The 25938-nt window shown below is 41.2% G+C and overlaps 1 protein-coding gene across 1 annotated transcript; it reads left to right on the top strand.

The window, feature by feature from the left end:
- The first annotated feature begins 1649 nt into the window (after window positions 1-1649).
- LOC145353120 (PEST proteolytic signal-containing nuclear protein-like) lies at window positions 1650-25938 on the top strand. Its single transcript, XM_080203496.1, has 5 exons — window positions 1650-1718; window positions 4040-4278; window positions 7103-7177; window positions 14177-14232; window positions 20560-25938. The coding sequence occupies exons 1-5, from the start codon at window positions 1673-1675 to the stop codon at window positions 20681-20683; spliced, it is 540 nt and encodes a 179-aa protein (XP_080059622.1). The 5' UTR covers window positions 1650-1672; the 3' UTR covers window positions 20684-25938.

Genomic DNA, 25938 nt, shown 5'->3' with positions numbered 1-25938 from the left:
AACCAGAGCACACAGGGGAAACACGTTCAAACACAGGGAGAACGTGCAAACTCTACACAGTGACTCAGGACCAGAATTGAACCCAGATACTATGGGGCAGCAGTGCTAACCTCTATGCCACCATGCTGCTCCATAGTTTAAGCAGAGTAGGAATTCTCACAACACCAGATTAAAATCCAACGGGTTTATTTGGTATCACAAGCTTTCAGAGCACTGCTTCTTCATCAGGTGAATGGAGCTCCGAAAGCTTGTTATACCAAATAAACCTGTTGGACTTTAACCTGGTGTTCTGAGACTTCTTACCATGCCCACCCCAGTCCAACACCAGCATCTCCACATCGAAATTTGAGTTAAGGGATAAATTTTTTAGAACTGACGTGAGGAGAAATTTCTTCATCCAGAGGGTGATGAGTGCATAGAATTCGCTACCACAGAATGTAGTTGAGGCCAAAACATTGTCCGATTTTAAGAAAAAAATTAGATATAACTCTAGGGGCTCAAGGAATATAGGTCCGATCAGAATATTGAATTTGATGATGTCAATGAATGGCACAGCAGGCTTGATGGGCCGAATGGCCTACTTCTGTTTCTATGTGATGGACACAGTAAGAACTCTCACAACACCAGGTTAAAGTCCAACAGGTTTATTTATAACAAACGCCGCTAGCTTTTGGAACTGGCTGTTCCTTCGTCAGATGGGTGGGAGTTCTGATCACAAACAGGGCATAGAAAGACACAAACTCAATTTACATGAATCATGATTAGAATGTGTGTCTTTACAGGTAATCAAGTCTTAAAGGTACAGACAATGTGAGTGGGGAGAGCGTTAAGCACAGGTTAAAGAGATGTGTATTGTCTCCAGACAGGAAAGTTAGTGAGATTTTGCAAGTCCAAGCAAGTCGTTATGGGGATTACAGATAGCGTGGCATGAACCCAAGATCCCAGTTGAGGCCGTCCTTATGTGTGCGGATCTTGGCTATCAGTCTCTGCTCAGCGACTCTGCACTGTCGTGTGTCGTGGAGAACACTTACCCGAAGATCAGAGGCCGAATGCCCATGACTGCTGAAGTGTTCCCTTCCTATTGGGGAAGACTACAGCAGTCACGGGCATTCGGCCTCTGATCTTTGGGTAAGCTTTCTCCAAGGCGGCCTTCACAACATACGACAGCGCAGAGTCGCTGAGCAGAAACTGATAGCCAAGTTCCACACACATGAGGACGGCCTCAACCGGGAGCTTGGGTTCATGTCACGCTATCTGTAATCCCCACAACTTGCCTGGACTTGCAAAACCTCACTAACTTTCCTGTCTGGAAACAATACACATCTTCTTAACCTGTGCTTAATGTTATCTCCACTCATACTGTCTGTATCTTTAAGACTTGATTAGCTGTAAAGACTCGCATTCTATTCTTCAAACTGAGCGTGTGCCTTTATATGTCCTGTTTGTGATCAGAACTCCCCACTTACCCGAGGAAGGGGCAAAGCCCTGAAAGCTAGGGGCGTTTGCTACCAAATAAAGCTGTTGGGCTTTAACCTGGTGTGGCGAGACTTGTGGCTCTGTGATGGACACAGCAGCGGCCAGCCTTGGAGAGAGGCGGGGCCTGGCTGTGGCGTCGGAAGTGACGATCCCCTCCCTCCCAGAGTGCCGTTGGCGGTTTGAAGTTGGTTTCAAAATGGCGGAGGAGAGGCGCACGGAGGCGGAGAGACTGCAAGACGAAGGTGCCGCTTCATAATCTTTTAACTACACAGCGCGGCAGGATGTGCACAAACCCCGATATTGTCACTACTAGCGAAGGGACGAAACTATTAAAAAAAGACAAAGCCAGAAATCCCCTCCCCCTTCCCCGGAGGAGCCAGTTTGGGGTCAGTAGCAGGCGGGAGGGCCTCGAATCTCATTCCTCCCCCCCCCCGCCCCCACACATACTGTACATGGGCTTGCAGCTCTGAGTTATAGTGCATCTTGTTAGAATAGGTCAGTCCAATTTCAATGCATTGCCTTTAAGTATTTTGGAACTCAAATTTTATTTTTAAACGAACAATTTTTTAGTTTTTTTGTAGTGTTGAATGCTATCTTAAGAATGGAACATTTGATTAAAAGCCAACATTCAAGAGACAATTCAATCTAGCACTCGGAATAATTTCTATTACAAATGTGACTACAGATGTAGCTCATTATTTTTTCTTAGAAACAAAGCATTTTCTTATATTGCTGTGAAATGTAGGAACTGACTCCTACAACATTTCGTCGTATAATGTGAAATGCAAGCAGCCCATTGGCCAATCTGATTATGACCCAGTATGCATTTATTTGTAGCTAAAGTTATTAAAATGTAGCGAAATCTAATGTGGAGGACGAGTTAGGACACAAAAGTTTTGTTGCCATTCATGTTTTTGTGATAATTGATCTCATTTTCAAGCAAACATCTTGCATTGGAATAGAGATTTTTATTGATTGTGACTTTGATTAGTATCTGAAATTCAAACCAAGTAACTGAAAGAAAGCATTAAAGGCCCACCCAAGAATAATGCATGATCCATTATAACAAAGGCACACTTTATGATACCTGTAACAATTTGTAATCTTAACTGTTGTACTTGACTTTTTTTGGAATGTTTAGTTATTTCAAAATGTATATAACGGCTGGTAACTTATCACAAAATAACAATGTTGGATACATTCAGTGATTCAGAGTTTTGGCAACACAAAAAATCCAGTAGGACCAATACAGTACTATTTTTGTTTGATCAGTAATCAGTAAATTAGAGAGCATCCTTGTCACTGGTTTGTACGACAACTGGATATAACAGCATACCTAAATGACAGTATAGTTCACCTGGCAGATGTAAATCACATAAGCAGACAGCTTTGGAATTTAGAGCATCAAACTTAAATTCCCTAATAGCTTTAGGACTATCCTCTAAACAGTTATTTTTATCAAATATATGGGCTATGATTTAACATTAATTTTCAATTAGTCTGTTGGCTAATGATGTGTATATATAGTCCTATAATTTATATAGTGTCGGCTATTGAATTCATTTCTGACCTAACTATTAGGCTAATGAAAGAAACATGTGTTGGTTCTTTGGCTGACTCCTTGTCAGGAATGCAGAGGCAATTTAACAATAGGTATGTGCTTTTGGAATAAAAGCTGATGGCTAGTGCTCATATTAGAAAATATTTGAGCTCAAAGTGTTTCTGCAAATTACCTGTTCAAAATGAGGAGGAATTTGTTTTTGAAAGCTAGAAAGTCTGAGTTTAAAGTAATTATTTCTTTTGGAGCAAAATTTTATCCTGTAGTAAATGATCTATACGTGTAAAAAGATTTAGTTTTTAAAAAAAAGTTTTTAACTCATTATTTGTCATTCTGAATTTTGTCTTCAGAATTAACATTAGTTGAATCAGATTTCAAACAGATTATCAGAGATTTGAAGAATTTGCCTCTTTAATTTATTGAACACTGGAACTATGTGTATTCTGTTGGATGTTACTACTGATTAGTAAGAAATGAAAATAAAAGATAAAAGTTCACTGAGTAGAAACTCAAATTACTGGAACTGTAGCTCTTAGAGTAATTGATTATAACTTGACTACGTGAATTACTGTCTGAAATGATACCCATCTTGGCACTCCGTTTGGTCATCAGTTATTTTAGGATGTTGTCATCCTGGTGCTGTGTTCCCCCCAACATGTAACACCTGAAAGTCTACAATTTGTACAATCATTGGTGAATGTTTCCTCAGTGTGGACCTTTAGTCTACCAAAATCTGTACTGTTTTGGTCCTGTGAATTTTCTTTGGGGGTCCAAGAAACAGGAGCACTGGATTAATCCTACCCTAAAACTGAAATGTAGAGTCCATCCATCCATGAAATGATTTCTCAGTGCCTGCATCTACTGTATCTGACAAACAGTGGAAGAGACTACTGGTTCAGTCAGTGCACACCCACAGAAGCTCCCTAATACTTAATGAGGTTGCTGCATCCACCAAAGTGCTCGATAAAAGTATCTCATCTTGGTAAGTTGTTTCGACTCCACCAGGACCAGAAGAGAAGGAAGAGAAAACTGTGAAAACTAAGACTGTTTCTTCCAGTAATGAAGGAGAAAGTTCAACTCGAAGTGCAGAGAAAAGAGCAGCTGATGAGAAAAATCAAGATGACTCTGCTTCCGGGGATGCAAACAACAAACCCACCCCTGCAAAAGTTTCCAAAATTGGATTTTCAATAGGAAGTATGACCGTAAAGAAACCAGCTCCAATATCCATCAAACTAGGAGCAAGTGTAAGTAATTTTTTATGCTTTCTATATGTCAAAAGGGGACTTGTAGTTTATTATAATGGATATTTCTAATTGCAGTATGATTGTTTACATGGTACTGATGGGGCCAGACTCCTGAAGCACATTCAAAACCAAACAAAGCCTAAGTTGAAATCAGCATAGGTCAAGAAGAGCAGTTTGCTGGTGGTAATGAAATTATATGAACACTAAAACCACACTAAATGGTTGTGTTCAGAACCAAATGAAACATGTAGAATCATAGAAACAGGACCTTTGGCCCAACTTGTCCATGCCACCTTGTGTTTTAAAACCCCTAAGCTAATCCCAATTGCCTGCATTTGGCCCATATCCCTCTATACCCATCGTACCCATGTAACTATCTAAATGCTTTTTAAAAGATAAAATTGTACCTGCCTCTACTACAAGTTCTGGCAGCTTGTTCCAGACACACACCACCCTCTGTGAAAAAATTGCCCCTCTGGACACTTTTGTATCTCTCCCTTCTTAACTTAAACCTATGCCCTCTAGTTTTAGGCTCCCCTACCTTTGGGAAAAGATATTGACTATCTACCTTGTCTAGGCCCCTTGTTATTTTATAGACTTCTATAAGGTCATCCCTCAGTCTCCTGTGTTGCAGAGAAAAAAGTCTGTCTATTCAGCGTCTCCTTATAACTGAATTGTTTTTAATTCTAAACCACGATTTTAACCTTCACCTGGTAATGGCCTCCTCTTTGGGAGAAATGTAATCACTGTGGGATTAAAAACGTTAATAGAATCATAGAATTTTCGCAGATCAGAGAGAGACCATTTGCACTAATTCTCCAACTAATAGAAGATTATTAGTTCTTCTAATTAATAATCCATTATTAATGGATCAGTTATAATCCAGTCATGGACTATAGTAATCCATTATTTCACCAGTTGTAACCGCTTAAGATATAAGCGCTTGTTGCAATTGCTCACATGGTTCATTCCGTGTCACTTGTCTTTGCATGCACAGAATGGAGGTGCTTTCTCAAATAGAAGGCAATGGCCAAGTCACACTTTCTCTCCCTTCGGTTGTCAGAAACTAGTCAATTAGTCGTTGTGGGCCTGAAACCAGCTGGCATTTTTAGGAGTAAAAGACCTGTTTTGGTGGAATTGGGGAGGTATGAAAGAAAAATTAAGTGGATAAGAAGCAAGATAGAATATAAAATGTATATTTGTATTTCTAACCAAATTAATTCAATTAAGCAATAAAGTTGCTCAGTAGGGAGTAATTTATTTTGGTGAAATTCCTCATACTTGATTAAAATGTAGACAATATTAGATTTTTTGTACCTGCCTCAGTCGCACTTTGGAAAGAAAGTCTACTATAAATGAGCCAATTTTATGATGAGTGAATAATGTGCCCATATACCCAAATTCCTAAAGGCTATAGGGAATTTGATGAAAAGCATATGAATTATTTAAAGGAATAATAGAATATAAAAGCAAATGAGTCATGCTAGAACTTTATAAATCACTAGTTAGGCCTCAGCTGGCATATTGTGAATAATTCTGAGCACTACATTTCAGCAAAGTTGTAAAGGCATTAGGAAGGATAAGATGAAGATTTACCTGCATGTTACCAAGGACGAAGAATTTAAGTTATGAGGAAACGTTGGGAAAGTTAGTACTGTTTTGCTTGGAACAGGACAGTTAAGAGTGTTGGAATGTTTTTAAGATGATTTGATAAAGTAGGCAAAGGAAAGCTGTTCCCCTGATGTGTGGGTCATAGATTCAAAATCATTGTTAAAAAATCTAGAGGACAGATGAGCACAGTAATATTTTTTGTTTTATATTGGATCATCATAATCATGTATCCTAATTTTCATTGGCTGTAGCTTCACAGCATGAATGTTTAAGAACACCTTTAAGTGTCTATCCTCCCTAACAGTCTAGTTCAGAGCCCTGCATAGTATACACATGGTTTACATTCATGCTGCACATAAGATCGCATATATCTGTATTAAATGATATCTGCCAGACATGGGCACATTTCTCTATTTCTCTGTCTTGATCTGATTGTGCTTTTTTTGCCATCTAAAATTGACACAAATCCTTGTGTTATCTGCAAACCTGCACACAATTTCCTCTGATGCTTTCACCAATCATTAATAAAGATTTTGTGTTGAAGTGTGTGATAAAGGAACAGAGATCAGGGATCAATGTATACAGGCCATTGAAGGTGATAGGATAAGTTCGGAAGCTTGTTAAAATATATGCAATCCTTGGTTTCCATGAAAGAATAGAGTACAGAAGCACATAATTATATTACATATTTATAAAAGGCATCAGCTGAAATATTGTGTTCAATCCTAGGTATCTCTTTTTAGGAAGTATGTCGTGACCTTAGAGAGGTTGTAACAGAATATTACTTGAATGGTAGCAATGATGAGAGACTTTGGTTATGTGGACAGATTGGATAAGCTAGACTTGTTCTTCCTAGAACCAAGGATAAGAGGATATTGGATAAAAATGTTTAAAATCATGAATGAGTAAATCAGGAGAAACTGTTTCCAGTGCTAGAAGAGTCAGTAACGAGAGAACACAAATTAAGATGATTGGCAAATGACCATGAAGAAACTTTTTTTACATGTGACTTGAAATGCACTGCCTAAAAGGGAGCAGATCTATTAATAACATTAAAAAGAATTGGATAAGTACTGGAGGGTGGGGGTGGGAGACAAGTGGGATTAATCAAATAGCTCTGCAATGGCTCTTTATGTATTTATGAAGAATAGTTTTAATACCATTCTTTTACAATTATCAGAACTGAAGTCTCATCATTTGTTTTTATTTCTAGAAACCAAAAGAGAGTCCACCTGTTTTAGCCCCAAAGAAACCTTCAGTTGCAGCAGTCTTCAATGAAGATGAGGATGTAAGTACTTTCTTTAAAAGTAGTTGTGTATTATGAGATTGGAGCATCATTTTTGTACAGTTGCAATTGCCGGGAGTTGGTACTGTTCTCTGAGAGAAGGCAAGGGGAAGTATATTTGAAATGGAACTTACTCAATGTTGCCTAAATAAAGAGGTTATAGCTCAACCTAATAGGCCACCAACAGCAACTTGTTTTCATATGTAGCAAAGCATCCCAAGATACTTCAAAGGAATATTATGAAATAAATTATACTGAACCTCAGAAGGAGATATTAGGTCGGATGACAGAAAGCTTGGTCAAACTGGGAGGTTTTAAGGATGTCTAAAAGGTTGTAAGTGAGGTAGAGTGCTGAAGAGTAGTAGGGTGTAGGCAGCTGATGATACGGAGACTACCACATGATGCACCTGACAGAATCTTGCTGATCAGTGCAGAAATTTTGATGCTTTATGAAAATCCATTCAGTGTAAACCTTTTATTACATGATCTAAAGCATCAGTATAGATCTGAGCATAAATAAGGCTGATACAACCCCACTCCATGAACAGACTAATGACCAGTGGTCCAGCAGTGAAAATCTTGAATGCTCAACAGGCCAGAATTAGACGAACGGAGATAACCCAAAGGATTGTGAGGGAGATAGAGATAGGGCAGGGAAAGAGCTGGAAGAATTTCAAAACAAGGATTGGAATTTTGAAATCAAGATATTGCTTGACCAGGAACCAATACAAGTTAACAAACACAGGGGTAATGAATGAACCAGACATATTACCAGTTGAGGCATAAGCAGCAGAGCTCAGATGACCAAAGGTAATGAAGAATTAAGTGTTGGAGACACTTGGAGTGTGTTGGAATAGTCATATCAAGGCATAAATCAAGGTTTCTGCAGCAGATGAGCAGAGCCATGCAAAAGTTAGGAGTTGTAACAAATGTGGAAATAACCAATATTGGAAATAGTGTGATTGCTTGACCTGAATCTTACCTTGGGGTTGACTATCACAATAATTGTCCAAACAATTTGTTCAGTCCGATGCTTTTGCCAGCGAGAGGGTCAGCTTGATGTGCCTCCTGCTCCGACCGTGACCGCAAGAAGAGTGAATGTAGCCCAGTCCATCATGCAAACCAGCCTCGCATCCATTGATTTTGTCTACAGTTCTCGCTGCCTCAGAAAAGCAGCCAGCATAATCAAGAGTATGTTGATTATGAACATACTCTCTTCTACCTTCTTGTGTCAAGAAAAAGACACAAAAGTCTGAGATCATGTATCAACCGACTCAAGAACAGCTTCTTCCCTGCTGCCATCAGACTTTTGAATGGACCTACCTTATATTCATTTGATGTTTCTCTGCACCCTAGTTGTGACTATAACATTACTTTCTGCACCTTCTCCTTTCTTTCTCTCCTATGTTTTCCATGAATGGTATGTTTCGTCTATAGAGCGCACAAGAAATAATATTTATGCATGTGACAATAATAAATCAGATCAAGAAGGGTGGACTCGGTAGTTGGGGAATGGAGTTTGAACATGGTTAGAAAATGATAGCTTCAACTTTCATATTCATAAGAACATAAGAAATAAGAGCAGGAGTAGGCCATCTAGCCCCTCGAGCCTGCCCCGCCATTCAATAAGATCATGGCTGATCTGTCATGGCTCAGTTCCACATTCCCGCCCTCTCCCCATAACCCTTAATCCCCTTGCCTATCAAAAACCTATCAACCTGCGTCTTAAAAATATTGAGCGAGGCAGCCTTCACCACTTCAACGGGCAGAGAATTCCAGAGATTCACCACCCTTTGAGTGAAGAAGTTCCTCCTCAACTCCGTTCTAAACCGCCTCCCCTTTATCTTGAGGCTGTGCCCCCCAGTCCTACTGTCTTTTTTGAGCGGGAAGAGTCTCTCCACCTCTATCCTATCCATCCCATTCATCATCTTATACGTCTCAATGAGATCTCCCCTCATTCTTCTAAACTCTAACGAGTACAAGCCTAGTTTATTCAGCCTCTCCTCATAGTTTAACCCCCTCAACTCCGGAATCAGCCTAGTAAACCTCCTCTGCACTCCCTCCAAGGCCAAAATATCCTTGCGTAAGTGTGGTGACCAAAACTGCACACAGTACTCCAGCTGCAGCAAGACCTCCCTACTTTTATATTCAATCCCCCTCGCTATGAAGGCCAGCATCCCATTCGCCTTCCTGACCACCTGCTGCACCTGCAGGCTGGGTTTTTGCGACTCATGCACAAGGACCCCGAGGTCCCTCTGCACCGTTGCCTGCTGCAGTTTTTTGCCCCGTAAGTAATAGTCCTTCCTACCATTATTCCTACCAAAGTGGACGACCTCACATTTGCCAACATTAAATTCCATTTGCCAGTTCCTGGCCCATTCGCCCAGCCTATCTAGATCCTTCTGCAGACTCTCCACACCCTCCGCACAATTCAATTGAATGAAATTTGTTGTCTTTATTTGTTCTTAGGATGTGGACTTTGCTGACAAGGCCAGCACCTCATCCTCATTTCTAATTGTTCCTGAGAAGGCTTTGTGAGCTGCCTTCTTGAACCATTGCAGTCCATGTAGTATAGGTATGGCCACAGTGCTGTTCAGGATTTCCAGGATTTAGACAGTGAAGGAACTGCAATGGAGTTTCAAATCAGAATGATTTAGAGGAAAACTTGTGGTGGTGTTCCCATATAAGAACATAAGAAATAGGAGCAGGAGTAGGCCATCTAGCCCTTCGAGCCTGCCCCGCCATTCAATAAGATCATGGCTGATCTGTTGTGGTATATCTGCAGCTTTGGTCTTTCATGGTGATAGAGGCTGTGAGTTTGGATTGTGCTGTTGAAGAAGCCTTGATGAGTTGCAGCAATGCATCTTGTAGATGTCGCATGCTGTCATTGCATCGATTGTGGAGTAAGTGAATTATGTAGTGGGGGGGGGGGCTGGGTTGTCAATCAAATGGGCTGCTTTGTCCTGAATGGTGTCAAGCTTCTTGGAATTGCACTCATTCACGCAAGTGAGAATATTCCATTACGCTTCCACATGTGCCATGCAGATGATGGACAGATTTTGGAAATCTGGAGGTTAATTACTTGCTGCAAAATTCCCAGCCCCTGTCATGCTCTTGTTGCCGGCTGAGTTCAGTTTCTGGTCAACAGTAACCCCCAGGCAGTTGATAGTGGGGAATTCAGAAATGGTAAAGCTATTGAATGTCATGGGAAAATGATTTGATTCTCTCTTTTGGAGATGGTCATTGTCTTGCACTTGTGTTGAAATGTTGAAAATCTCTGATTCTTTCGACCAGTTTACTTATTCCAATGTTTCACTCCGGTGCCCTTATTTGCAAGATGGACAAAGGACAAACACAAGTAAAGGTTCAACAAGTTTATTAACAATAACATTACTAACCCTTAAATTACCCACATAAAGCAAGAAGATACCCCAAAATCAGATATACTACCCGCAAAGATGGTTTGGTTAAAACTGCAGGCTCGATTCTCTGAGTCCCTCTGATCCGAAGGTGAGTCTCAATGGCAGCTTCTTCCTTCCTTCCTTCTCTGGTCAGTTATCCGAATGGTCAAGGGTCACCTCCTTCATCGAGTCTTCTCGAGCCTTCCCTGCTGGTGTCTGAAAGTGTGTTCCTTTATCCCCTGCCTGCTTGCCTTTCCAGAAACTTCTTTGGCTTCCAGCCAATGAGGTCCCAGGAGGGGGTTACAATACCCAGAGGGTTTCTTGATGTCTACCTGACGGGACACCAGGGTCCACCCTCAGGTGTCCATCTCCATGCTGCTGCTTACATGTAACCTGTTATCAGATTAAGCCAACTGCAGGAACTCTTGGTGACAAAAAGTCTGGCCTGACCTGGGCTTCTATCAGTAGGCTGGTGCATTTCAATGGGGTGCAATGATCTCCTGCTAAGTATTAGTAGGGTGCAATGACCTTTGATAGGAGATTGATGAGTCAGGCCCAGACAGGTTTGTGTATTGTACAACTGGCCTGCCTGAGGTTTGACTGTGTTCTATTTTTAATATGCCCAATTCTTTAATTTAGGATATCCAATTTTATCAGCCTTAAAACTATTCCCTGTTTATGTTACACTTGTGTGGTGTGACATTACTTGCCAACCATCAGCCAAGTCTAAAAGTATTCCAGGCCTTGCTGCACAGGGGTATGGGCCACTTTAGTATCTGAGTGGGCGCAAGCCCAGCTGAACATTAGTCAACATCCTCAGTTCTGAGCTGAAGAAAGGAACCTGTGATACCAGGGATCTCGAGAGGAGGCTGAGATGGATCATCCACTTGGCACTTCTGGATGAGATGGATCATCCACTCACATCACTGAATGGAGACAGTTGCAAATGCTTCAGCTTTGACTTTTGCGCTGTTGTGATAGGTTTCTTCATCATTAAGGATAGGGATATTTATGGAGTGTCTTCTTCGGTTAGATATTTAATTGTCCATCACTATTTACCTTTGGATGCAGCAACTCTGCAGAGCTTGGTTCTGAACTGGTGGTTATGGGATCGGTTAACTCTGTCATTTACATACTGCTTACAATGTTTTGCATGCAAGTAATTGTCATTAGATTGGAACCTCATTTTTAAATATGGCTGGTACACTATTCATTGAACCAGGATTGATTTCCCAGCGTGTGGCGATACTGGTAGAATGGAAGATGTACTGGACCATGAGATTACACATTTTGGTTGCATATAGTTCTGCTGCTGTTGATAGTTCACAGCGCTTCATGGATACCCAGTTTTGAGTTGCTAGACCTGCTTGAAATCTATCCCATTTAGCACAGTGGTGGTGCCACATAACACAGTGGAAACAGGACTTTGACTCCACAAGTTATATGCAGTCGTCATTCCTACCAATACTATCATGGAGAAATACATCTTTGACAGGTAAATTGGCAGGATGGTGGTGTGGTAGATGCTGATCAGCAAACGTTTCTTTGTCCCTGTTTGATCTGATGTGATGATTCTTCATGGGATCCAGAGTCAATGTTGAAGACTCACAGGGTACCTCCCGTCTGATTAAATACCACTGTGCTGGCTCCTCTGCTGGTGAACCATGATGTACCCAGGGATGGTGTTGTCTGGGACATTGTAAAATATTTGGTGAGTATGACTAGTTATTGGGACTGCTCTCCCACCCCCAGATATTACTAAGAAGGACTCTGTAGGGTCATTGGGTCTGGGTTTGCTGTTGTCTTTTCCAGTGCCTAGATTGATACTGGTAGCCCATTGATTTCATTCCTTTTAGATTTTTGTAGAGTTGATGCAACTGAGAAGCTTGCTTGGCTATTTCAGAGGGCATGAAGGGTCAGCCACATTGCTGTCTGGAATCACATGGACTTTCAGTGTGTGTTTCCTCCACGTGCTCTTGTTTCCTCCCACACTCCCAAGGATGTGCAAGTTAGGTAGATTGGCCATGGTAAATTGCCTCTTAGTGTCGGGGGGACTAGCAAGTAGCAATTAATTATGTGGGGTTGCAGGGATAGGTCCTGAGTGGGATTGTGGTCAGCGCAGACTTTTCAGGCCAAATAACATCCTCCTGCACTGTTGGGTTTCTGTGAGTATTGGGGGAGATCTGGTTTTCTGAACTGAAAGGAGGAGCCTTGATTTAATGCCTCATTTTAAGTTCTAAATCTAACAAGATTTAAAGTATAGATCATCTTTTAAAGTGATGAGAGAAAGCGGGAGTGGGATACTGAAAGTGCACGATCAGCCATAATCATATTGGAATAGTGGTGCAGGCTCGAAGGGTTGAATGGCCTACTCCTGCACCTATTTTCTATGTTTAATTTAGTTTTGATTTATTATTGTCACATCTATTAACATACAGTGAAAAGTATTGTTTCTTGTATGCAGTAAAGACATACCACCCGTAGAGAAGGAAATGAGAAAGTGCAGAATCTAGAGTTATAGTCATAGCTAAGGTGTAGAGGAAGATCAACTTAATGCAAGGTAAGTCAATTCAAAAGTCTGACATCAGGGAAAAAACAGTTCTTGAGTCAGTTGGTACGTGACCTCAGATTTTTGTATCTTTTTCCCGACAAAAGAAGGTGGAAGAGAGAATGTCCAGAGGGTGCGGGGTCCTTAATTATGCTGGTTGCTTTGCCAAGGCATTGGGAAGTATCGATAGATGGGACGCTGATTTGCGTGATGGATTGGGCTACATTCATGGCCTTTTGTAGCTCCTTGCAATCTTGGGCAGAGCAGGAGCTATACCAACCTGCGATACAACCAGAAAGGATGCTTTCTTTGGTACATCAGTAAAAATTGCTCAGCATCGTAGCTGACGCTAAGCAATTTTCAGTCGTCTGAGAAAATAAAGGTGTTGGTGGGCTTTCTTAACAAGTGTCAACATGGTGGGGGGACCAGAACAGGTTGTTGGTGATCTGGACATCTAAAAATTTGAAGCTCCCAACTCTTCCTACTTCATCCCCATTGATGTAAATAGGGGCATGGTCTCCTTTATGTTTCCTGAAGTTGATGACAAGTATAGTCAACAGGTACTTCTACATTCACACTTTTTGTAAGATGCTATTCTCGATATTTAATTTTTTAAAGTACTTACTATGGTATAATGAATAGTATTCACTCTTTGCTTGATTACTGATCAGAGATTCTTTAGAATGATCTGTCAATGCCCTTCCAGTCATGGCAGCCATGTAATCAGTGGTGGTGGTTTTTTGATGTCGCGTTTTCCTACGTTTTTATGCTGCTGTACATTTGGGAGACCTGCAATCTGTTGTGTATGTGTTTTGGCTAAATGGCATTCTAAGCAGGATAATAAACTCTCTGTGGAGCTGACAGTGATAAACTCTGATGTACTTTTGCATCAGGAATCCAGTGAGTGTGCAAAATGTCTCCTGATCTTGATAGCTAAAATTTCTGCACCAAGAATGTGGAAAAACCTGATTCTTCCAAAGAATATGTTTGAAATATAACACCTGTTTTATTAAAAGTTGATTGGTTAATAGAATCCTTTATTTCTACCCACAGAGTGAGCCTGAGGAAATGCCCCCTGAAGCAAAAATGCGTATGAAGAATATGGGACGGTATGGTTTTAATAATTTCAGCAATTAAAGTTCAAAACACGAAAGTCGTAACTCAGTGGATGCACCTATATTTGTATAACAGTGAGACATCGTTAGGTAGTGTAAGACATAACCAAATACGTGTAAGAACTAGGAGCAGAAGTAGACCATCTGACCCCTCGAGCCTACTCTGCCATTCAGTAAGATTATGGCTGATCTTTTCATGGACTCATTTCCACTTGCCAACCTGCTCATCATAACCCTTAATTCCTTTCTGTTCAAAGATTTATGTATCCTTGCCTTAAAAACATTTAATGAGGTAGTTTCAACTGCTTCACTGGGCAGATTCACAACTCTTTATGTGAGGAAGTTACTCTTCAACTCAGACCTAAATCTGCTCCCCCTTATTTTGAGGCCATGCTCCCTAGTTCTAGTTTCACCTGCCAGTGGAAACACCCTCCCTGCTTCTATCTTATCTATTCTCTTCATTATCTTGTATGTTTCTATAAGATCGCCCCTCATTCTTCTGAATTCCAGTGAGCATAGTCCCAGTCTACTCAATCTCTTATAAGCCAACCTGCTCAACTCTGGAATTAACATAGTGAATCGTCTCTGTACCCCCTCCAGTGCCAGTATATCCTTCCTCAAGTAAGGAGACCAAAACTGTACACAGTACTCTAGGTGTGGCCCCACCGGCACCTTATACAGCTGCAACATGAGCTCCCTATTTCTAAACTCCATCCCTCTAGCAATGAAGGGCAAAATTCCATTTGCCTTAATTTATCTGCTACACCTGCAAATCAACTTTGTGTGATTCATGCACAAGGTCCTTCTGCACAACAGCATGCTGCAATTTTTTTACCATTTAAATAATAGTCCATTTTGCTGTTATTCCTACCAAAATGGGTGACCTCACCTTTACCAATATTGTACTCCATCTGCCAGACCCTTGCCCACTCACTTAGACTATATCCCTTTGCAGACTTTCAGTGTCCTCTGCACACTTTGCTGTGCCACTCATCTTGGTGTCATTTGTGAATTTTGACATGCTACACTTGGTCACCAACTCCAAATCAACTATGTAAATTGTAAACAGTTGTAGTCCCAAAACTGATCCCTGATGCACACCACTAGTCAGTGATCACCAATCAGAAATACGCTTATTTACTCCCACTTTTTGCTTTCTGTTAGTTAAACAATCCTCTATCCACGCCAATACATTACCTGAAACGCCGTGCTCCTTTAGCTTATGCAGCAGCCTTTGGTACGGCACGTCAAATGCCCTCTGGAAATCCAGATACACCACATCCAAAGGTTCTCCATTGTCCACTGCGCACGTAATGTTCTCAAAGAATTCCACCAAAGTAGTCAAATATGACTTGCTCTTCAAAGTTAGTCAGTAGTTCAGATACAAGAAATGAGGCAACACTCAAAATCCTCATAATTAGATATTGATGCTGGTATTAGATGTGTTGGGAATACCTGTCAGCAACACAATATTGTTAGTTACAAATTAAAGGGAGACAACATCTTTGACAGACAAATTGGCAGGTGTCCCAACTTTTGAGACCACTTAATGAGAAATGAACGGCAAAATGCTAAATTGAAGGAAGTACAAATAAGTCACTTCGCTTGGAAGGAGGTGTTTGGGGCATTAGCTGTTTGAGGCCCCAGATGCAGAAAAAGGGTAATGTTGCATCCCCTGCCCTTGTATAGAACGATCCTTTGGGAAGGGATGGATTTTTAAAACATTAATTCATAGAATGTGGGCATTATTGGCTACAACAGCATTTATTGTTCATCCCTAATTGCCTTTGAGATATGGTTTGCTGTCTTCTTGAACTGCTGAAGTCCATGTATTGTTGATACAACCACAGTGCTATTAGGAAGGGAGTTTCTGAATGTGACCTGGTGGTATTGAAAGGAAGTGATATATTTTCAAGTCAGAATGGTGAGTGGCTTGGAGAGGAACTTCCAGGTTGTGGTGTTCCCACATGTAAGCTATCTTTGTTTGCAGGATAATGGTGGTTATAGGCTTGGAAGCTGCTGCCTGAAAAGCGTTGGTGAGATGTTGTAGATTGTACACCGTTATGGTGGAGGGAGTGAATGTTTGTGGATTTGGCAGGCTGCTTAGTCCTGAGCTGCTTGAGTTAGAGCTGCCCTCATCCAGGCAATGGGTGAGTATTCCATAATACTCCTGACTTGGGCCTTGTAGATGGCGAACAGGCTTTATGGAGTCAAGAGGTGGGTTATTTGCCAAAGGATTCCTAGCCTCTGGCCTACTCTTATGGTAAAAAGTCTGACAACACCAGGTTTTAGTCCAACCTATTTATTTGATAATATACTCGCAAGCTTTCGGGTTAGCCCCTTCGTCAGGTGAAGGGGCTAACCCGAAAGCTTGCGAGTATATTATCAAATAAATAGGTTGGACTAAAACCTGGTGTTGTCAGACTTTTTACTGTGTTTACACCAGTCCAACGCTGGCATACCCACATCATGACTACTCTTATGGCCGCAGTAATAATAGAGCTAGTTCAGTTTCAGGTCAGTGGTAACCCCAAGATGTTGATAGTGGGGGCTTGAGTGATGGTTAGGCCATCGCAAGTCGAGGAGTGACAGTTAGATTCTCTTTTGTTGGAAATGGTCATTGCCTGGTGCTAGTGTGACACAAATGTTGCTTGCCATTTGTCACCCAAGTCTTGTTGCATTTGGACATGGACTGTTTCAGTTTCTGAGGAATTGCAAATGGTGCTGAAAGCTGTGTAGTCATAGCAACCATTTCCACTTTTTACCTTATACTGGAAGGAACGTCATTGATGAAACAGTTGAAGCTGGATGTGTGGATGTGGACCAGAGTGTAGCAAAGGTATTAATTACTTTGAGGCGGCACAGTGGACAGGGACCTGGGTTTAATTCCCGGCTTCGGTCACTGTGTGGAGTTTGCATGTTCTCCCTGTGACTGCATGGGTTTCCTCTGGATGTTCTGGTTTCCCCCCATAGTCCAAAGATGTGCGGGTTAGATGGATTGGCCATGCTAAATTGCCCCTTAGTATCAGGGGGACTCGCGAGGGTAAATGTGTGGGGCTATGGGGATAGGGCCCTGGGTTGCATTGTGGTCGGTGCAGACTCATCAAATGAACCAAGTGGCCTCCTCCTGCACTGTGGGATTTTATGATAATTGTTGAACAAGGAAGGGAGATGAGTTGGGTGGCCTCATGCTGGAGGTGACTAAAATGAATGCAGAGGCTGCTGGTGACAGATGAGAACAATGGGAATCCTATTGTGATTCTGCAAGGAGGGTCGGGGGAGGAGGGTGAAAGCAAAATTAAACAGACAAGTTTGGGGGCCCAGTCAACTATGGTTGAGGGACATCCTCAGTTGTGGATAAAGGAAGATGGTAGGGTGCTGGTAGGGTGACATGGTGGCACAGTGGTTAGTACTGTTGCCTCTCAGCGCCAGGGACCCGACTTCGATTCCTAGCTTGAGTCACTGTCTGTGCAGAGAACTTGGGTCACGTTTGCGTGGGTTTCCTCAGGGTGCTCCAATTTCCACCCACAGTCAAAAGATGTGCTGGTTAGGTGCGTTGCCACGCTAAATTCTCCCTCAGCATACCTGAACAGGCGCCGGAGTGTGGAGACTCGGGGATTTTCACAGTAACTCCATTGCAGTGTTAATGTAAGCCTACTTATAAGAACATAAGAAATAGGAGCAGGAGTAGGCCATCTATCCCTTCGAGCCTGCCCCGCCATTCAATAAGATCATGGCTGATCTGTCGTGGCTCAGTTCCACTTTCCCGCCCTCTCCCCATAACCCTTAATCCCCTCTCTTATCAAAAACCCATCAACCCACGTCTTAAAAATATTTAGCGAGGCAGCCTCCACCACTTCAACGGGCAGAGAATTCCAGAGATTCACCACCCTTTGAGTGAAGAAGTTCCTCCTTAACTCCGTTCTAAACTGCCCCCCCTTTATCTTGAGGCTGTGCCCCCTAGTCCTACTGTCTTTTTTGAGCGGGAAGAGTCTCTCCACCTCTATCCTATCCATCCCATTCATCATCTTATACGTCTCAATGAGATCTCCCCTCGTTCTTCTAAACTCTAACGAGTACAAGCCTAGTTTATTCAGCCTCTCCTCATAGCTCAACCCCCTCAACTCCGGTATCAGCCTGGTAAACCTCCTCTGCACTCCCTCCAAGGCCAAAATATCTTTGCGCAGGTGCGGCACCCAAAACTGCACACAGTACTCCAGCTGCGGCCTCACCAATGCCCTATACAGCTGCAGCAAGACCTCCCTACTTTTATATTCAATCCCCCTCGCTATGAAGGCCAGCATCCCATTCGCCTTCCTGAGCACATGCTGCACCTGCAGGCTGGGTTTTTGCGACTCATGCACAAGGACCCCGAGGTCCCTCTGCACCGTCGCCTGCTGCAGTTTTTCGCCACGTAAGTAATAGTCCTTCCTGCCATTCTTCCTGCCAAAGTGGACCACCTCGCACTTGCCAACGTTAAATTCCATTTGCCATTTCCTGGCCCATTCGCCCAGCCTATCTAGATCCTTCTGCAGACTCTCCACACCCTCTGCACAATTTGCCGTTCCCCCAATCTTGGTGTCATCAGCAAATTTCGACACCCTACACTCGGTTCCCTTCTCCAGATCATCTATATAAATGGTAAAAAGCTGAGGCCCCAGCACCGACCCCTGGGGCACTCCACTAGTCACCATCCGCCAATCCAAATAGCACCCGTTGACCCCCACTCTCTGCCTCCTATTTGACAACCAATCCTCTATCCACGCTAACACCCTACCCCCAACTCCATGTCCCTCGACCTTCTGCAATAACCTCTTGTGAGGTACTTTGTCAAATGCCTTCTGAAAATCCAGAAAGACCACATCCACCGGCTCTCCTCTATCCACCGCCCTAGACACATCCTCATAGAACTCCAGTAAATTTGTCAGACACGACTTCCCTTTAATGAAACCGTGCTGCGTCTGCTCTATCAAGCAATTCCCTTCAAGATGCCTCGCAATTTCCTCCTTAATGACGGATTCTAACATTTTACCTACCACAGACGTTAAACTAACCGGCCTATAATTCCCCGCCTTTTGCCTGGCACCCTTCTTAAACAACGGCGTAACATTAGCCGTTTTCCAATCCTCCGGCACTTCCCCGGAATCCAGTGACGTCTGGAAAATAACCACCAAGGCATCCACTATCACCTCCGCCATTCCTTTCAGGACCCTCGGATGCATTCCATCCGGTCCTGGGGACTTGTCCACAATCAGCCCCTCCAGTCTGTCGAGCACCGCCTCTCTAGTAACAGTAATGTCATTAAGACCCTCCAGTCCTACCACCTTTCCATCGCTAACACCCGGCAAATTATTCACGTCCTCCTCCGTGAAGACAGAAACAAAAAAGTTATTCAATACCTTAGCCATATCCCCATCCCCTACCACTAGGTCCCCTTTCTCATCCTCTAAAGGACCAACGTTCACCCTAGCCAGCCTCTTCCTTTTTATATATTTATAAAAACTCTTGCTATCCTTTTTTATATTAAGCGCTAGCCCAGCTTCATAGTTTCTCCTACCCTTCTTTATCAACTTCTTTGTCAATGTTTGTTGACATTTAAACCTCTCCCAATCCTCTTCTCGCCCACTACTCTTAGCTACTCTAAATTCCTCCGCTTTTAATTTAACACTAAATAAATCAGTGGAAGGTTGCATCAGCAAAATTGATTTGATAGAGATATAGAACTGGGTGTATGGAATAGAGTAGCTGTGGGGGGGTCACTGGGCATATAGTGGAGTCAAGATCACTCTGGGAATCAATGGGCCCTTACATAGTGCCCAGGTCTGTAGGTTCAAACTCTGTTGGAACTTTTGTATATCAATGTTCAGTTAACATAGTTTGCATAAGGAAACAAACAGTTAAGTTGATGCCTCAAACAAAATCAATTGAGCAGCAGATACAATAACTTGCTTGTGTTATGCCTTATGCATTTTACCAAATGCAACGTTGGCAGCATGGTGGCACAGTGATTAGCATTGCTGCCTCACACAGCACCAGGGACCCAGATTCGACTCCCGGCTTGGGTCACTTACTGTCTATGTGGAGTTTGCACGTTCTCCCCATGTCTACGTGGGTTTCCTCCAGGTGCTCCAGTTTCCTCCCACAGTTTGAAAGATGTGCTGGTTAGGTGCACTGACCTGAACAGGCACTGGACTGTGGAAATTAGGGGAATTGCACAGTATTTTCAATGCAGTGTTAATGTAAGCTACTTGTGACACTAATAAATTTTAAGCTTTTTAGTTATAGTTATATTTGTTGGTAATTTGCATTATCTTTCTGCAGAGAAACACCAACATCAGCAGGACCAAATTCCTTCAACAAGGGAAAACAAGGATTTTCTGACAACCAGAGGTTATGGGAGCGGAAAATGAAGAGTCAGCTGAGGAATTTTGGAGACGAGGACTAAATGCCATTGTTCAAAAGCCAGAGTTGAGTTGAGTGGGAAGGAGAAAGGAAATTTAGGGATTAAGATGCATTCTAAACCCTCCAGATTGCTTTGAAATGGAAACTATTTTCAACAATAAGTGTAAAATGTATACTTAAAGACTTTCTCACCATAAATTGTAATGAGTGCAACGTGCTTAGTAAATAGTGGATAACCCCTTCAAACAATTCCATTACAGGAATATTCTGACACAAAAATCGACATTTAAACCTGTCATCTCTAGCTACCATTGACTATTTTTCGTGTGTCACAGTGAGCTTTTTGATTAGAGTGCAGTAAACTAACATATCAACAGTTAAACGTAGGGAAATAAATACAGGGGCAGCATGGTGGCACAGTGGTTAGCACTGCTGCCTCACAGCGTCAGGGATCCGGGTTCAATTCCAGCCTTGGGTCACTGTCTGTGTGGAGTTTGCACATTCTCCCTGTGTCTGCGTGGGTTTCCTCCAGGTGCTCCGGTTTCCTCCCACAGTCCCAAGATGTGCGGGTTAGGTTGATTGGCCATGCTAAATTGATCCTAGTGTCAGGGGATTAGCAGAGTAAATATGTAGGGTTATGGGAATAGGGCCTGGGTGGGATTGTGTTGGTGCAAACTTGATGGGCCAAATGGTCTCCTTCTGCACTGTAAGGATTCTATGACCTCAGTAAGTATAAATTCAGTTAAATTTCACACCATTAAAAATTTCATGATTGTTAATTGCATAGCTCCTAAGAACAATTTTATATTTTATAGTAAGGGATATTTTGGTTTAAGCAAATTTTATGTCTCTCAAAAATTTAAACTCTGCCAAATCTTTTTTAAAACTTAGATTTCCTGCTGTTGCACCATTTTCCAGTAAGCAGATGGACTAATGAGGCATTCCTAGGTTGTATATAAACTCGCGTAGAAATGACTTAACCTGCCATTTAACTGTTCTATGCTTGAAGGGCAAAACAGGAAGTCATTGGTGTGTGAATTACAGTGGCAAACTATATTCTGACTCTTCGTCCACATCAATGTTCAGCATCCTGCTCTTTTTATTTCAAATTATTATTAATGGGGTCATGGTATTGTGCGACTAATACACAAATGTTATAATTTGGCATGCTCCATCAGAACATGTTTATGTACCTTCATTCCTAATCTGACAAGACACATGTCTAATGAGGAATAGTTGGCAAAGTGAGTGCAGATTTGCTATGAATTGGAAACCTCAATACCTAGTTAACTGATATGTTTATTCACATGAATCAGCACAATAACAGTTTTGCTGAAATCCTTACAATCCTATTCTCAGGCTCTGAAAGTCTTGTAGTAGCTCTGTTGTATAACTACGATAAATAATGAACGCTAAGCTAGGATTGTGTTATTATTCCCAGTCTACTACATGGCATTCTTCCTTTGGTAACTCAAACATTGGAGGTTTAGGAGGCTCATTTACTGGGGTCTTGCTCTTTTGCTGAGTCAAATACATTAATGCATTTATTTTATGTTATTCTTTGGTGTACTGGAGTTGTCATTCTAATGTCAGCTCTCCCAGTTCTGTCTTTGGGTTCCCCTTGAAAATCTTAAAGAAGGCCTGTACCAGGTATAGTGCAGTCTATCTATAGCAACCTCAGTATAATGATTTAGTTTGTTTTCTTCCACTTCCCAGCTCGATATTTTAAGTGGTAAAAACCTGCCAGAAATATTGATGGTTAGGAATAACCTCCTTGGAGAATAATTGAGCTACTAATAAGATCTTTGGTGAAAATTTAATCTGTTTGTTATTTGTAATAAAATTGTGGTGAGTTATCGATAAATACATTGGCAAGTTTGCCACAAAAGAGTGCAGAGAAGAAATGCTCCCCGGTAAACATTTGTGAATCAAGGGAAAGTGTATGGTGCTGAATAGTCACAATCCTGAATGCTTTAAAAAATGATTTGGTGCTTCAGTACGTAATGAGGTTGTTCATGAAGGTTCACCTTCTCAACTTAGCCCTCGCCTGAGGTGTGGTGGTCTTCAAGTTAAATCACCACCCAGTCACTTCTTCCCCCTCAAAAGGGAGAGCAACCGTTGGTCATCTGGAGCTATGGCGATTTTACCGTTATCTTTTACATAAAGAGTGGGGAGTATTAATAACCCCATTCATAATCTCAGTGGACTCATAGTGTAGGATTGCATTATAGAGGGTGTTATATATCATCTGATCTCGGTCTGTTTTTATTTTGATGTTTTAAAGGATATAGCACCGTGAAGACATGATGGTGAGATGCCTCAATGTAAATTTATCTCTCTTTACAATCTGTACATTTCAGCCACAACACACTTGTCTCCGTTTCACACAATGTGTAAGGATTGTGGGAGTATATTTAAATTTAGGCAACCTGGTTCATGCAGTAACTGTTTTTCAATAAAAGTATTTTTAGTGAAATATACCTAAAATTGATGCTGTAAATACTGCACTATTGCAAGGAATATTTTGCACAACTTAAGGTTGCCACCTATGTTGTGCAGAGTTAAAATTGCTGAGACAGGTGCTTCACAGGTGCGTTTAAAAATAAGGAAGCCCAATTTTAAAAGATTCATTATGAGTTTATTAATCTCTTCTCACTAACATCTATAAAGCACTTCTCTTAATTATCAAGATCTGGGGCCTCAAACAGTTAGCTCAAACCTATCTGCATTTTTCTGAAATGGTAATGCTGTTTCTGTAGGCTGTTAAGGAGTACATTTTTTCAACAAGTTGGCCTGAAATGGAGACAGAATAGTCTTAATAGTATTTGGTAAATTTTGGGCCAATACTTGATATGTGAGATGATAACAGTAAAATGTGATTGCATCATCTGTATTGAAAGGTAGGGATAGGCAAGGCTTCTGATGCAGGCAAATATATGCACATTGATGTCGCATGAGAAAAATATCAGAAGAATGGCCACTCGGGGAAGGTTTTGGAGATACCACACTTTTGGAATGAAATATTTCCTGATTGTTCATTGGAAACAAAAATAATCTTAGCTGACTTTTTCTAAAAAGTTTAAATTATTCTTTCCATGTGGCCTTCTATTTCTGCCTGCAATTCCCTTCCTGATTGAAAGGCCCATCAACATTTGCTGGCTGACACGTGAAGAATGGCCACTTGGGGAAGGTATTGGAGATACCACACATTTGGAATGAAATATTTCCTGATTGTTCATTGGAAACAAAAATAATCTTAGCTGACTTTTTCTAAAAAGTTTAAATTATTCATTCCATGTGGCCTTCTATTTCTGCCTCCTCGCTTTGAGACCACTCCAGTTATATCATATTTTCATAGGTTGTTTCCCAGACTGGTAGAAAAGTTACAGCCTTTAGTGTACTAACTAAAGTTGCTGTGGGAGCTTCCTTGTTAGTATTTGAGGAATCAACCCAGGGTAAATGCCTTATACTTTTTTTTAATTGGAAATGGAGGTATAATTTTGAACAAAAGCATTGAATAGATGGTACTATATTAGTTATGTCAGTTTGATGCAACTGATGACTATTCATGGACCTTCTAGAAGTATGCATGTGTGAATATCAGGTAAGAAAAGGATTAGACTTGGCAACAAAATGCACTACTATTCAATAGCATGCAAATGCTTATTGTCTGCACAAATGAATAGTGACCACAAGTGATGTACTGAAGAGTGCTTGGCACTTGAGCAGCATATGTCAACAAGAAGTCATTGTCTTCAAGAGGAGGGAAGAAGAAATGATAAAAGAAAAAAGAAGTAATGCTACAAGAACATTTTTGCAAGGAAATGGACTGTTTTGGGAGTAGCAGAGGTGGTGAAAGATGCAAGTTTGCTGCTTTGTTTTGGCTTGTTAAGTGAGATTGCATCAATGTTTTTACAATTGGATCACTCAATATTGTCCAAAAAACATTGACCTATAGTGCTTGGTCATCTACAGGTTTTACAATTCAGTCCTGTCTGTGGATACAGAAACTTCCTTCCTGCAAACTTAGTGTTGGTTTTAGCCTTCACGGTAGGTTACAACTGTGGAAACACTTCAGATTTTTTGACGGTTGTAATATTGATTTGTAGAGACAGTAACTAAACCCTGAAATAGTTTTTGTGAATAACTTATCCTGTTAGTATATATTTAGTATTACTCCACAGATCTGTTATCTCTGAAATTGAACTGGGCACAAAGATTATTTCAGGGATTTGATGGCAGTTCTGTTAGAATCAGTTAATTTGCATGCTCCTGTGGACTATTTCAGTTGACTTACCTTGATAAAAGGTGTGTTTCTGTGTCTCTCACTTCGACCCCACTGCCCTGCCCTCCCCCAAACAAAAAAAGAATTGCAAGTAATATTGATTCAATGGAAAGAGATCTTGACAACTGGAGTAAAATAATTCCTGTCCGACTATCCAGTCAGGAATTCTGACATCTGGAAATCATTTCAACATACAAAAGCTGGGATTGAAACACTTCTTTATGGCAGAAGAGATTGAGACCGTGAAACACAATCAATTTAATGTCCCCGATTTAAAAACGAAATTCTTATATTGACTTACAAAATGCAGGTATAGTAAATGGTATACAAAATTATTTTTACAAATTATCAAGTACAATAATTACCTGAGATATCAGATGTAGCAATGTACTTCATTGATTTTATTTTCACTGGATAATATGCAGAATTTAGTTTTGAGTTGATGAAAAATGAATTGGAACAATACCACATGTGCAGCTTGTTTCAAATAGCTGCCTGTTGAAGAATGCCCTTCAGATGGGCAGAATTCACTAAACCTATAATTGCCTTGACCTGTTCCCATTAATTTACACTTTTTTTTCTCTTGTCCTTGAAACCATGCACAATTCCTTAATTGTTGGAGTGGATAAGCAATCTGCAATCAGCTGCTGCTGTGATCAGCAGCTATGTGATGAAAATACTTGACTTGTCAAGATTTTCTCTTCTCCCTGTGAGAATAATGCAGCCCCCAGCCCATATGGTTAGAATGAGTTCAGGGACTTCAGCTGCAGTGAATCACAGAGGCAAATGCAGACCGTGTGCAGGAATTAAACATTAAAACTTGGAGTATTTTCATATGTTAGTATTGTTTTTCTTCATCTTCTGTAAGACTTGTGCTGTTCGTACAGAAGCTTCTGGTTGTTGTGTTTGAATATGAGGTAGTTTTGTTAAGGAAATGTGATTTTTATTGTACTGAAAATGTAAAATTTTTGCAAGTTGGGCAGGGAAAATAAAATGCTTTCTGGATTAGCAAA

This window comes from Carcharhinus amblyrhynchos, chromosome 15 (assembly GCF_965287045.1).
Source record: "Carcharhinus amblyrhynchos chromosome 15, sCarAmb.v2.hapA, whole genome shotgun sequence".
Classification (NCBI taxonomy): domain Eukaryota; kingdom Metazoa; phylum Chordata; class Chondrichthyes; order Carcharhiniformes; family Carcharhinidae; genus Carcharhinus; species Carcharhinus amblyrhynchos.
Note: the sequence above shows the minus strand (reverse complement) of the source record. Positions and strands in the feature narration are given on the sequence as shown.